Source organism: Nicotiana attenuata, chromosome 4 (genome assembly GCF_001879085.1).
Source record: "Nicotiana attenuata strain UT chromosome 4, NIATTr2, whole genome shotgun sequence".
NCBI classification, from domain to species: domain Eukaryota; kingdom Viridiplantae; phylum Streptophyta; class Magnoliopsida; order Solanales; family Solanaceae; genus Nicotiana; species Nicotiana attenuata.
In genome coordinates, this window is record NC_031992.1 from 10,886,876 (window position 1) to 10,901,538 (window position 14,663).

Genomic DNA, 14,663 nt, shown 5'->3' on the forward strand with positions numbered 1-14,663 from the left:
TGAAAACGGACTCAATTGATGTCATTACCTGTTTGGACAATGGAACCACTACTTTTAACAACATTATTCATGAGTGCAGGTCATCAATGATCGAGGTGAAGTTCAGGAAATCCACAATATTTTTAGGGAAGCCAACATGTTGGCACACATGATGGCTGGAGAGCACTATGTGACAACAAAAGTAGGGAAGTTACTACTTCCCCCCTTACCCCCCCCCCCCCCCCCCGTTTGCAAGTAATGTTTTAAGCTCGGACTGTGAAGGCTCTACTTATTTTATTAAAAAAGTTAGGAAAAATGTTTGTTCTAGACCGGCTTATTTCGGGGACAAAAATGTCCTTCGAGACATGTTAGATAATAGCCAAGTAGAAAATGCCCCCTTGGGCAATTTCAGTTGTATGAACTCTACTATTATGTGATACATATAAATAAGATCCCTGTTCTCAAAAAAAAAAAACTCCATTTTTCGAACTTGTTCAAAAAATTCTTTTCTTGAACCGAAGGTCTATCGGCAACCTCTCTACCTCACACAAGGTAAGAGTAAAGACGGTTAAGGTTGTTGTACATGACCTCATAAGAAAAGAATAAAACAACGATGTTTCCCGCTTCTGGTTTTTGACATAAAGAAATAAGTAATAACGAAGGGGACATTTTCAAATTATCTCCTAGCTAGTGGAACAAGAAAGACATGGATGGTTTACTCGTGTAAACCAATAAGAAAACGAGAATAGGTAAGAGTAAAGACGGCATACACTGTATCTCGACCTGTAAAATCACACTGGGTATGGGTATGTTGTTGCTGTTGACTGTTGTAGCTAGAATAACCAGGCAAAGCATGTAAGAACATCAACAAGATATAGCAAGTTAGCAACAAGGCTTTGCCTTTAACTTAGAACCAATTAACAGACTCAAACAAACAATAAGCTCTGCTTTAATACTCTTGCAATGCTATGTCAATCAGTGGTCAATGAGAAATTGAGAAGTAATAAATGTTTCAAACATTTTTTCCCAAAATCTGTACAAGGATTATAGAGATTCTACGACTACTCGAATTGCCAACATATATATATATAGATAAATAAACAAATAAACACTAATCTTGTCCAAAATAGCAAAATGTTGATCAACCTATTGCAACGCTTTGAAACGCGATTCCTAGCCTGCTAGCCACCTGATAGCCAGCTTGTTCTTCAGGTAAAAAGTTGGAACCTAAATAATTCTAAAGATGCCAATGCCAGACATTCTTGATGTAACTATTAAAGAAAAGTACACCTCAATCCAATCCCAACCACCAAAATGCTTACTTCAGAATCATTTTAACAGTACATTAATACTCCTAAAGTCCGAAAAAAGGGAAATGCTCTTCTTTCAAGTTCCATTCGTCGTTCTTGGTTAGAGAGGTTAGTGTCATCACAGTTCTGAAACTCAAAGACTTACCCCGTTGAATCCAGAAGATCCGCAATATGATCATCAGTCATTGAGAACGCGCGAAATGGAACTACCTGAGTGATCCGTTGAAGCTATGATTAGTCGATAAATAATGTTGTATAATGTCACCGAGTAATTTAGAACTTCAAATTAGCTTGGTCCAACTCATTACTCGATCGCTGCTCGTACCAGCATGTAATGAAATTTTTGTCCGCTTTGTGCTGTGCTCCCTGCTGCTAGACTTTCCTTCTTCGATATCTTCATCAACAAAGTTTTGATCCATCACCTCTGAAATGATATAAGAATAATATTAATGGCTTGATAAAGAGAGCGGAAAATTAATCACACGTGTTTGTTGAAAATCTCAGCTACCTGTAACATAATCTTTATGGGACGAACCAAGTTCAGATGCAGGAGATTGATTCTGTTTCACTAAGGGAGTGTTCTTGTGGAGATTTGAACTTACTCTCCTTTGATGTGTTCCTTGAGATTTGTAATGTTTAATCCAGGGGCTTGCTAAAACGGTACGACCAGATTCATTTGTTTTATTTAGCTGTGGCTCGTCTTTCCCGAAGTCAATTTTGGTCCAACAACCATCTTGAAACACCTTATACTGATACAGAAAAAAGGGCATAAACGAGAGGAATGAAATCAGATCCTGAGAGCAGCAGAACAAACTAAGAACGAAAAAGCTGATTAAATAGAATTGACATTCAATTGAATCAAACCTGGCCTAAAGGATTGGCATGCTTTTGCCTCAAGGATTTAGACTTTGACAAGTCATTTTGGGAATGCCAACCAACTAAGTCTAGTGAACCGTATAATTGTTCGACAAAGGATGCTTCCATTGACTTGAGATACGAACTATGCTTCTCATCGGTCCATTCTATGCTCTTTGATCGAGGATGCTGAGATTCCTGAAAGGAGAAACCGAGTACTTAATGAATCATATTTTCCAGCCCAACTTTGCTTGTTAAGTTTGTACATTGCCTTCTACAACGAAGGAGGGGGCGTGTATGTCCTTATTTTGAACTCTCAAGAATGATCACATCATGCAATTAGCACTAAAGGCACATATAACATGATAATGAGGGCTGAGATAAATTGGAAAAGCATATGCTTAACATTATTTCTACTCATTCCCATATTCTAATTGCACAATTAGCATATAATAATATCATTGTCAACTGATAAAAGACAAGGCAATCACACAAGAAAGGCAGGTGGGAGGTAGATTCAGTTTACTTCTTATGAATTTGGTGGATTTTTTAGGCAAGGCCAGATTCTTTTGTATTCACTATGTCCCAATTCACGTGACAGTCTTTTTTTTTGTCAGTCCTAAAAAGAATGACATCTTTCTATATTTAGTAACAATTTAACTTAAAATATCGCCTTTTTACTCTTAGTGAAATCATTTCTAGCAACACAATTTGCTATGATTTGTTTTGGACCACAAGTTTCAAACAAATTTCTTTATTTTTTAAACTCCGTGCCAAGTTAAACACCTTCGTATAAATTGGGACGGAGGGAGTACTACTTAATACTAATTCCTCAACTTAACATGCTTGCATTAAGCGTACAAACTTAATTTTTTATAATCTAACTACTGTCTCCATGTAACATTTCGATTTGAACTTGATGCAAAATCATGTTTTTATCTAGCCTTACTACAGATATATCAATTCAATAAGCTAACTGATCTTTATGAGCACTGTCCTCCATTAAAAAAAAGAATAAAAAGATAAAAACACAGATTATCCCTAATAATGGATAAGAATGAGAAATAAATAAAAATCATTTTACTGTCTCTAGAAAATGATCTACTTACTAACTACATAAACCCTTGAATCAAAAAATAGTAAATATCAACTCACCAGATTAACACAATATATACATACAGTTCATAAAAGATAGAAAACCTACTCATAATAATCACATAAACAAAAACCGAAATTAAAGTTCTTTGAGCTTAGATCAAACAGAAAATATACCTCCATAGCCAAAATATCTTCATGTTCATCAATCTTTCTTGAAATCTTATGACTCATATCTTTTCTTGAAGTTTCCATTATCTGATATTTTAGGACCAAAAAAAAAGAACCTATACCTTAAGCTTTACTAGAGAATTTATTACAGAAAAAAATTGGAGTTAGTATTTATAATGTAAATGAAATGAGAGGAAAAAAATGGGAGGAACTTTCAGTACAAAAAAGAGAGGCTCAGCTGTCACCGCTTTATACATGTGTCAAAGAGAACACGTCAACTTAAAGTATTTCAGAGACGGTCCATTAGATATTTTTGAAAGTACTAAAAATATCAACGGGGGTATACATCCACTAGAAAATATCTTTTGTCTTTATTCAATTCCTGGAGTTATTCTCAACTGCCCATACCATACTAGGCAACATGTGTTCTGTCATTTGAAACGACGTAGTTTTCACTTCTATCTTTTGACCATGTCATTCCTTCTGTCTTATTATTTCGTATATTTAAAAGTCTATAGGCACCACCATATGTATATCAAAAACATCTCTTTATCCTTGAATGCATCAACTGCTTCAAGAGTCTCTTTCCCTAATCTCATAGCCCTTCATTGGTCGTACAAAAAATTTAAAAAATAATCAGATTTATAACTGATAACTAAAAAATAGGTACAATTTCAAAAGTAATCGAAATTTAGTTATTTTTTTCATGTAAAAATAAAATCTGAATAAAAACACCCTTAAAAATTCGGAAATATTCTAGCATAATATGCTGGAATTCGAATTTTTTACATATGAGCTTCCAGCATAATGTGTCGGAATTTCATAATGTGCTAGAGTTCCAACATAATATGCGGGAAGTTTATATGCAGGAGCTCCATAATCCAACATATTATGCTGGAACTTTCCATGTGCTGGAATTCCAAACATAACATGCTGGAAGTTTATACGCGAGAGCTCCATAATCTAACATATTATGCTGGAACTTTCTGTGTGTTGGAATCCAATACAATATGCTGGAAGTTTACAAGCAGGAGCTCCATAATCCAACATATTATGCTGGAATTTTCCGTGTACTGGAATTCCAACATAATATCTAGAAGTTTATACGCAGGAGCTCCATAATCTCACATATTAAGCTGGAACTTTTCGTGTTTCAGCAAAATTGTGGCTATTTTTTAATGACTTTATAGACGCTGGCTATTTTTTAATTATCAGTCCAAAAAATAGCTATCTCATATTATTTTCACTTTTTTTCTCCTCGTTGCTTGTACTCTTGGTGCATAATTAAGAACAATGTACAATTAAATTATTTAAATGATAATTACAAATATAAAAAGTCTCAAATTTAGCTGCAACTTTATTTCACGGTGGTACAAGATTTAAATATCACCAAGAGTCCCCCTCTTTGAGCCAAGGATCTATTGCAAAAAATCTGTGAGCGTTACTGTGTTAAACCAAAAATTAGAAAAAACTGTTAGGAGAATTAAAGAAATCTGGAAAATAGTAGAGAATCAGAAATATTCCGAGTCCACAAGTTTCTTGTGTCTCCTTAAGGAATTTTAACCCCCTCACACGTTGCCAAGGTAATAGATTAAATCCTCCCAGGATAAAACGGAATAAACCTTCCTGCAACAGTGGCAATACAAACTGCAGGATACCAACGAACTCAAAGAACGGAGCAAAATCACACTTACGAATTTGAGAGAGAGAGACTGCGAATTAGGATGCAGTATATTCAGAAAGAAAGAAGTTCTGGAGTGTTTTTCATGTGTAGAAAATGGAGCCTTGCCTCAGAATTTATAGGCAATTATCAGAAGAGGTGTCTGGAAAAGGTGCCTTTTCAGAAGAATACGCTAGCCTGCCGCGGTAACCGCGGTCAGAGAGGCTCTCTGAACCTTCAGCAGGGTTCTGGCGTATTTTCAGCAGTGATTTGGCATTTAATTAATTATTAAATAATTAAATAAATTTTGCCGGAGCCGAGCGAGCGACGACGACGGCGCGAGGGTTCATTCTCTTCAACTCCTTTTAAGAGTTTTAAGAAGTGATTCTATATATAAGTACACAAATGTGGTTGTCCCTCACCAATGAGGGACAAAGTGCAAGACAAAAGTTCACTTCTTCAAATTTTCAATTTCCCTCCATTTATTTCCCTCCATTTCCAATTCACACTTCTTCTACTTTAAAGCTCAATGGCTTAAAGTCCAACAAAATCTCTCTATTTTTTAAAGTTTGTGTGCACATTATCCTCCTCAAACATGTGGGATTAAACTGAGCATGTTGTTGTTATTGCTAGCGTCCACCCTTCCATGGGCCCACCCCTATCTCTACCATTTAAGAAAGGCTAAAAGACCTCTTGACCACTTAAACTTGCACCTGATTGCCAAGCCGGTAAACAATTGCGCTGACATGTCAAATACGTCATATGATAGACTATTTATTGCGTGACATGTGTCATTTGTGGGTCCCATTTTTAAAATTAATTTATCAAAAATTCGTTTCATTTTTTACTTGTCTTCTCCACTCAAACACACACACCCCCCCCCCAACCAAAACCCAACTCGCCAAACCAGTAAATGAACATACTGCCGGAAAAGCCTCCGGCAAACACCAATTCCAAGAAATTAGTCGGCTTCCTTCATCTCTTTTCCTACTTCTCTTCTTAATTTTATTAAATTCAATTAGGGAGAAGTTTTGACCGCCAGAAAAACTCATGACTGCCACCTCCAGTTCGCCAACGACCAACCAATAACCACATCTCTTTTCCAAAAAGTCTCAAATCATAAGTAAAACAACATGCCTTCATATTGAATCTGACCGAAAACTCCAAGGTGCTCTCTCTCTCTCTCCTTGCTTAAGTTCAAAACTCGTAACTTGTCTTTACTCAAACCACTCATTATATTTGAGAAAGACTAAGAAAACGAGATGAGAAAAATTAGAAAGAGAATAAAAGAACTGGATAAAAAAAGGGGTGGATTGGAGGGAGATAAACGGGGAGAGGTTGCCGGTGAAGAGAAGAAAGAGAGTACAGGATTACTGACGGGCAATGGGTCGTTTTTCCCTTTTCTTTTTCATTTTGTAATTTTTAAATTTTTTCTTTTGATTTTAGTATTTATTTTAAATCGGATTATTTTATTCACGCGCACTTTCTACGTGATTGGCACCCTCCGAAGTAGTCGTGATGACACCTAGTCTCTAAACTAGGTAAGCCTAACATTTACTGAAATACCATTAACATTTACTAACTTCAAATTAAATAACTATCACTAAATCACAATTCCCAAAATCGGTGGTACAAGTCATAAGCCTTTCTAAGAGTAGTTATACAAAATAAATACAACATTGTTCCAGAACTAGAAGGAATCAATGGAACGTAAATACAAACAAAGGTGACTCCGAGACCTACAAACGCAGCAACAGATTACCGTGAGCCTCCACCGCGACGATCCGCTATCGATCAATACCTGGATCTGTACACAAAAATTATAAGTTTGTTAAGTTTAAGTGGCGGGGAGTCTTTTTTGCCTTTAAGAAACTTACAAGTACCTTTCTACTAAAGCATGGGGTGAATAACCTATAAAAGGTATAGATAATCTGCTACAACTACAATCCCTTAAACTGCATTGGACGTCATAATGTTCTTTAAAATGTAGGTTAAATTAATTTTTTCTTAATTCAGCAACTGTGCGTCTGAGATTCTAAATTTCTAATAAGAAATGGTGACTACAGAACCGAGTTAATACTAAAAACTTATGCATATTTAGTAAGTCAATTTTTTTCTTCATTGTCAGTAAATTCCAACCTATAATAACAAGTCATCTATTAATATTCAGTGCATAAATATTAAGGTCTTTCTATTTTGGTTTCTTTCGTTCCTTCGTATCAATAACAGCATACCTAATGTAATCTCATAAGTGGGGTCTGGTAAGAACAGTGTGCGCGCAAATGTTACCCTTGGCTATTTCCCATAGACCGTTGAATCAAGAAAAACAAAATCACAACAGCTTTAAAAAAGAAATACGGAAATAGAATTTGTTCTTTTTGGGCAATCAAAACTGTTGGTAAATATCCACTAAATATCCAATGATGCAATAAATAAAAATTGCTTAAGTTTTAAGACAAGAAGTTAGAAACGTAATGATATTGTGATTAAAGAGTCAAATCTCTGTGCCATGTGAAAGGAAGTAAAGCATATTCCTATCTTAAGAATATATATCTCAGCTACTACTACTTGTTGAGTGCCTCCATAAATATCCTGGATTTTATGAGTTAGATATTATTTCCTCTTTTTAACATAGATATTTCTGCCTCTGTTTTAACTTCTTTAGGCTCGTTTGGTACGAAGGATAAAGGATAATTAATCTCGGGATTAAATTTAACATGAGTTTATTTCATGTTTGGTTAATATAAAATTACGGTATAACTAATCCGGGGATTAGTTATCCCGGGATTGTAGTTTTTATTTTTATCCCTATAAGAAAATGAAATAATTAATCCTGGATAATTAATCTTGAGATAAAATATTTCCAACAAAATTACTCCTTAGAGATATGGGTCTGTGAAAATAAAGAAGACCACCACAGGCATAAGATTTGAACTATAAAGTAGAAATTGCAGAAGAAAAATAATTTGATTTAATTGTTGTTTTAATCCCAACACTATAATTGAAGTAGTCTTAGCAAAATTGACAATTCCCCATTAATATAATCTGATAGAAATCAAGGAATGTATCTGTTACAGTGTATGTACATTAAACATTTACCACTACATAATAATCAGATTAGTAAAACCGAAATTAGAGAAGAAAAAAAAAAACACAAAATTATGTGAAAAATTAAAGCTTATTGTTTATTCTCTTTTTGTACAAAGGAAATTTGCCGGATCTTGTCAGTGAGGAGGAGGACAAGCAATTGGACTCATAAAATCTGTTGTTCTCCTTTTTGGTCTTCTTCTATTATATCTTCCAAATCTATCCGACCTGCAATCAGTGGCGAAGCCAGAAATGTTTCCAAGAGCGTTCAAATTTGAAAGAACTAAAAAAGAATTCCCGACAAACGGTGTTCAGTATATATTTTACATAACCAATGTGCAGGAAAATTTATCGTACCAAATAACGACACCAATGAGGGAGGCTTTGAATGTCCATTTGAACTCATATCTATACCTGCATAATAAAAATCATTTAGATACAATGGAAAGATGGTGCATATGCAGTGATGAAATGCAGAGATGATACAGCCAAAAAATTAAAGATTTAAAGCAGCAGCCTACCCGAAGCTTCAGCAGATTTGATAATATCTGATTTCTTGAAAGTAAATCCAATAAAATTGGAATCTTTTGATGTCAGCATCTACATGATGAAATCAATCAAAATATATACAAATCATTTCTCTTTATATAAAGAACGATATACTAATAAGGATCACTAATAAGTTATTTAGTCCCACCTACAGGAATCACTATACAATCGGAATTTGGACGTGCATAATTCATCAAGTAGTCTCATGGAAGAAAATTCCAAATATTTAAGTGCATCACTACTGCAAAATTACACTTCTTGTTTTATATTCTCGCCCGAATGTTCTATTTTTTAAAAGATTGGTAGGGTGGGGGCGCTGAAGTATGCATTGACAACAAGTAATCATTACCTTTCGCCATGGTCCAACTCTTGGTGCTGTTGATGAAGGATCTTCTACCTACAAAGTGAAAAGTTAAAATGGAAATACTGTGATGAGGAAATTTGAGAATTGCTGTAGATGAATGCCAAGAACAAATGGTAGACTGTATTGAAATGAAAATGCATTCTTTGATAAGAAGCCGAATGGAGTCTATAGGATATTCAATGGTACTCAGAAATGCCCAAAATTCTAAGGACCTAGTTCATAAGTGATGTCAATTTTTCATACTGAAGTTACTAATGAAAGAGAGGAGGAGAGCATGTCCATGATTTTTGGTAATGATACAGAAAATAGAGACGCTCCAAAGGTGAAAGATATAGATAGGAAGAAAACAGCTGGTTGTACATTATGTCGTGACAGTTAGCGTTGATGTATAAAAGTACTCACCTCAGGAAACTTCTCAAAATTTTGAGTATCTAATTCTCCGGTAACAATAGGTTTATAGGCAGCCTCCATTTCATAAAGCATGTCCCAGTTGACTCCTTTGAACCAAGGATGAGCCTGAAAACCCAGTCACAAGTTTAGTAGGAAGAAGACCCGACATGGAGCCAACTAACCACTCACCGTACTCATAACTGATTTTTCGCACAAAGTACACTAATCTCATCAATGATAGAGGAAGACTAATGTATGGATTCCGTTAAGTGAAACAAAAATACTAGAATTAAGGGGCATATTTCCGCAGATAGTTTCTGTACATTTCGGTGGGCATTACTTCATTCCTATAGTAGTGTTACTTACCTTTATTTCTTCCACTCCTCTGGTCCCCAATCTTGATTCAACATCACACAATAGACGACAGATCAGATCCTTAGCCTCATCTGATACTTTTGGTTCTTCTGGGAATTTAAGGCATGTTCTCCAACTGATTATCTGATACAACAAAAACAAATATGATATACCCCGTCAAAATGAATATGCTTTGTGAAACTTAAAAAGATGCTGTAGCACAATTGTGGAAACAATCTTTTTGCAGAAAATGAAGTCCAATTAGTATAGAAAAACAAGCATTTCAATTCCAATCTTCTCTGATTGCATTGAAAAAGGATTCGTTTGGATCTTGGTTTACAGAGTTCTGTCTGAATCCAATTTGAGATCATTCTAGAGGCCTCCGCTGTCTTTTATTTTCATCATAACAACAAATAGAAGAGTTACCTTGCGCGCCGTCATTCTTGGATGCTCTGAACAGAAGGGAGGATACCCAACAACCATCTCAAACAGGATTGCCCCCAGTGACCACCAATCACATTCAATTCCATATCCTTTTTTCAACAAAACCTCTGGTGCCATGTAATCAAGAGTTCCAACGGTAGAATATGCCTACAGAAGATATTTTACACATAGGTTAATTGAATTAAAGAATGACTGGATTAAATCAATTCGAAAGCGCAACATGAAAGAATGTCAATTTTGCATGCTGACACAGTTATAACTTGAAAATCAGGAAAAGTGCAGCACTAGAATGAGAGTTCGTGAATACCAAGGCACGGCGGTTGCGCTTCCACTGCTGTATTTGTTCTTTTGGCATTGGCCATGAAGCTCTATCACCACCAGAATGCCCTTCAGTCCCGTTAATGGACACCGCATTAGTAAGGTCTTCATCTTCCAATAGTATTGATGAGTATTTATTTTCCAAGGGTTTACATAAGCCAAAATCTGAAAGCTTTAAATGGCCATTTCTATCCAGTATAAGGTTATCAGGTTTTATGTCCCTGAAAGCAGAATAATTTCTGAATCAGCGGCATGTTGTAGGATGATTCCGGAGTAAGCTTTATGCTGTATGCACATCATAAAGAACAGATGATAACAAAAAACTGTAGGACCAAATTGCAAGACCAAGACACCTAAATCCAATATGACAAGCGAATGATCGATCGTTGATTCCTTGATGACAACGCTAAAGAAAATGAAGACAGGACATAAGTGCCATAGTATGAGAAATGCTTTTGAAGATTAGAAGCTTTATTAGACATCTTCACTTGATGACATTCGGCAGAAGAGAAATTTTATATCAGCAGTAGCATGGCGCTTCTCTGACAATAGTAATAAACGCATTATCATTTATTTGAGCTACAAAAAGTACCTTTGTATTAGTGGAACTCCTATAGGATATAGCAATACAATCATGTAACATGCAAGATTTAAAAAAAAAAGGAAAACGGATGCATTGTTCAGATACCTATGTACATAATTGTGCTGATGAATAGACTGAATAGCCAAAATACTCTCAGCAATGTAGAACCGCGCGACATCTTCAGAAAGAACATCTTCTCTCATAAGTAAGGTCATAATGTCACCACCAGGTAAATATTCCATTATGAGGTACAAGAAATCTGAGTCTTGGAAAGAATAGAAGAGCTTAACTATGCACCGACTATCAACTTCCACAAGCAAGTTCCTCTCAGATCTGACATGCTCAACCTAAAAGTGCAGTATAACTTTCATAAATTAAAAAATGGATATAGTAAATTTCACATAGAATTTAACCATGGAACTCACAAATTGGATTTTGGACCAACTAAGTGCAACTGATAATCGCTGATGCGCACAAGAGAAAAAAAAAGGGTCTCTAACTTGTTACCTGTCCACGGCTAAGCATGTCGGACTTCTTCAATTTCTTCATGGCAAAGATTTCTCCAGTACTTTTGAATCTACACAACCTAACCTGCATTAAACAAACCAGATAATTTAAGAAATCACTACTAAAATCTGCTCCATCAATGTCCAATACGAACATCGACTGTGTCATGTATGTGGCTATCAAAAGGCAAGAGCACTCTAATTGAAAATAGAACTTTTTAAAAATGTAAAGTGCACATTTGACACAAGCATGGTTCTTCTTTGTTTGACATTAAGCTTAAAGGAAAAGACCGACTTCCACCCCTTCACAAACTTTACAATGTAAGGGAGAAACATATAAAGCTTATAACAAACCAGAGACGATTGCTGAAAAGCAACATTCAAGTGCTAAAATAAGTGGTTGATGCAGTATAAATATTAGATTTAAAAAAAATAAGTTCTCATAGCAATTCTTTCCCAATTGGTAGCATCAGCACGATTGCAAGATAAGCATTATGAGCAGGACAAACACTTCTCTGCTACATTATCAAAGTGTAAGCCTTGAAAAAACATACTACTAAGAAATGTTTGATGCAGATTTTACAGAGGATAACTCCATGATTCTCATTTTACCAGAAAAATGATATATATTTTAATCCATTAAAAAACAGGCAAAAGCATTCTTTTGCATTCAAAAATGATACAACCTTAAAAGTTGAATATTCAGTATCAAGATGTACAACTAATAGAATCATCTTATTAAATCACGAAACTGCCAAGTTAGCTTTTTAAAGGTAATTTGGTGAGAAAACTTACAAAGATACAAACTTTAGCCTCAATAATCATTTATAGAAAAACCAATGCATACTCTAAGTAACTCTAATCAAACAAGATCAGAATTAATCCACTTTTAATGTAAAATCCAAGAATTGGGAGTTGTAAAAAAGAAATTTTACCTCACCAAAGGCACCTTTACCGATGACAGTCAACTGTTCAAAATCATCAATCCCAACTTTATGCCTTTGCAATCTCATAAACTCAGTCTCCCTCTTCTCCAAATTCCTCAGCATCTTCTCTTGCTCCTCACTCGGTATCTGTGCTTCTTTTGCCCTCCTCTGCAGTGTCCATCGCCTGAAAATAAAAAATATAAAAAGGGGTCAAACAAAAGCAACAAAAAGACACATTTTTTAAACTGTTGGCGTGTAAATTGTTAAAAAAAAAGAACCTTTCTTTACGATCTTGCAAGCCTTGAAGATAATTCTTGTAATGATTTTCAATGAATTGCTTAGCAGCAGCAGCTTTCTGACGTGTAACAGGTGAAGAAACAGTGAATTCAGGCTCCAAATTATTGAAAACTCGATCAGGCTTATTCATGGGTAAAGCTCCCATTTTTACAGTACCATCAGCAGCAGTAGTAGTACCCTCCATTGATCAAACAAAAATTCAAGATTACCCCAGATCCAAAATAGAAGGAAAAAAAAAACTAGACCCAAGTAAAAAGAAAGCCAAATGATTGGTGGGTTTCTTGTATAAGTTTCATAGTAGTAGTAGAACAAGAATGGTGTCAGACAATTATATAAAGTTGGGTTTTTTTTTTTTGGGGGGGGGGGGGGGGGTAAAAGAAAGGAAGATGTACTGAAATGGAAAGCTGTCGGTGTCAGCAGGTGATGTCTGTATAGGAGTTAAAGAGTTGTGTTTTGTGAAAATCCCAATGAGAGATCAGAGAGAAATGAGTTGTTGTTTTTGATAGATTGGTGGGCTATGAACTGGCGATATAAGGAAGGAGAGAAGAAAGAAAAGAGGGGGTTATGAGCAGAGGCTTAGCTGTTAAAGGGGATTGGATTAAATGAGATTTGTTGGGAATGAAAGAGTGATAACGACGGCAATGAGAAAAGTTCTTTAGTACAGTAGTGTTACAACCTCGGATGAATGAGTCTTTCTTTCATTCCGCTTCAACATATGAGTCTTGATTCAAGAAAGTCACTATCGAGGTTGTAGTATGACCGATACTATCGCCTTTAAACAGAGGTCTTGATAGGAAATTCTTTTCGGTAAGCCTTACATGACACGAACTAAATTAGTCGGGACTCTAGAACGGATACCTAACACCATGTGCAACAACAACAATAACAAAGTGTGATTAATCCAAACCTGGCATATACGAAAAGTTGAAATAGGTCTCTTTTTTTGCTACACCGTCTACTGAAGAGATGACCCAACACCGCCACCAGGGGAACCCGTCATGCGACACTGACGGAGACGATGGTAACACCGGCAACTGGCATTCAACAGAGGAGAATTTCACTGATGTTTGGCAGCTTTCTCCCTTTGAAATTCCAATCAATTGAGGAGGAGAGTGAAATTGAGGCGGAGTTTGAGATTACCAAACAGAATTCTCCTATTAGGGGAGGTAAGAACGAGCAAGTGAAGAAGGAAATCCATGCACCTCGTTGATTGCAGTTCTCTGGAACTGGTACTGCTACACATCCAACACCTATGGAGGTGAGGGATCAAATTGAGACAAATGAGGGCCATGTCAATAATCGTGGATCGCAAATAAGGAAACATTTGTTCCTCCATCGATGAGGGATGGTAAGCTGGTGGTTAAGATTGTAGCAAAAGACATCAAATATCAGGAGAAATTCTGGAATTCAGCCCTGATTCGATATGTACTTGGTGATACACCATATGCTTGATCAATGGACAACTATGTAACAACGGTATGGAACTTTGTCACAAAGCCTAAGATACTATATCATGATGAAGGGTATTATATTTTCAAATTACATACGATAGAGGATAGAGGTTTAGTTATGCATGCTGGCCCATACCATAATAAACCTTTCATATTGAAGAATTGGGAAATAGATTTCTACTTTGATCCGGAGTGCCTTAGCACCATTCCACTGTGGGTGAAGCTTCCAGGTCTACCAGTGGGCTATTAGTCCCCTGAAGCTTTAAGCAAACTGGCTAGTGGAGTAGGAAAACCATTGTATATAGACATATTCACTGCAAAACT

The 14,663-nt window shown here is 35.9% G+C and overlaps 2 protein-coding genes across 3 annotated transcripts; both read right to left on the minus strand.

Annotated features, from left to right (window-relative positions):
- LOC109224984 lies at window positions 1,087–3,653 on the minus strand. Of its 2 annotated transcripts, none has more exons than XM_019389572.1 (5): window positions 3,417–3,653; window positions 2,154–2,342; window positions 1,798–2,038; window positions 1,615–1,713; window positions 1,087–1,499 (listed from the first exon to the last, which is right to left on the minus strand). In XM_019389572.1, exons 1-5 carry the CDS (start codon window positions 3,492–3,494, stop codon window positions 1,468–1,470), a joined length of 639 nt encoding a protein of 212 aa, XP_019245117.1. In that variant the 5' UTR covers window positions 3,495–3,653; the 3' UTR covers window positions 1,087–1,467. The 2 variants fall into 2 exon arrangements, with proteins under 2 accessions (XP_019245117.1, XP_019245116.1); XM_019389571.1 differs by having other exon boundaries at window positions 1,598–1,713.
- On the minus strand, window positions 8,081–13,640 carry LOC109224985 (serine/threonine-protein kinase tricorner-like). The gene is made up of 12 exons (XM_019389573.1): window positions 12,870–13,640; window positions 12,601–12,775; window positions 11,667–11,750; window positions 11,265–11,506; window positions 10,566–10,797; window positions 10,241–10,405; window positions 9,827–9,958; window positions 9,473–9,586; window positions 9,056–9,103; window positions 8,679–8,757; window positions 8,515–8,571; window positions 8,081–8,385 (listed from the first exon to the last, which is right to left on the minus strand). The coding sequence occupies exons 1-12, from the start codon at window positions 13,070–13,072 to the stop codon at window positions 8,324–8,326; spliced, it is 1,593 nt and encodes a 530-aa protein (XP_019245118.1). The 5' UTR covers window positions 13,073–13,640; the 3' UTR covers window positions 8,081–8,323.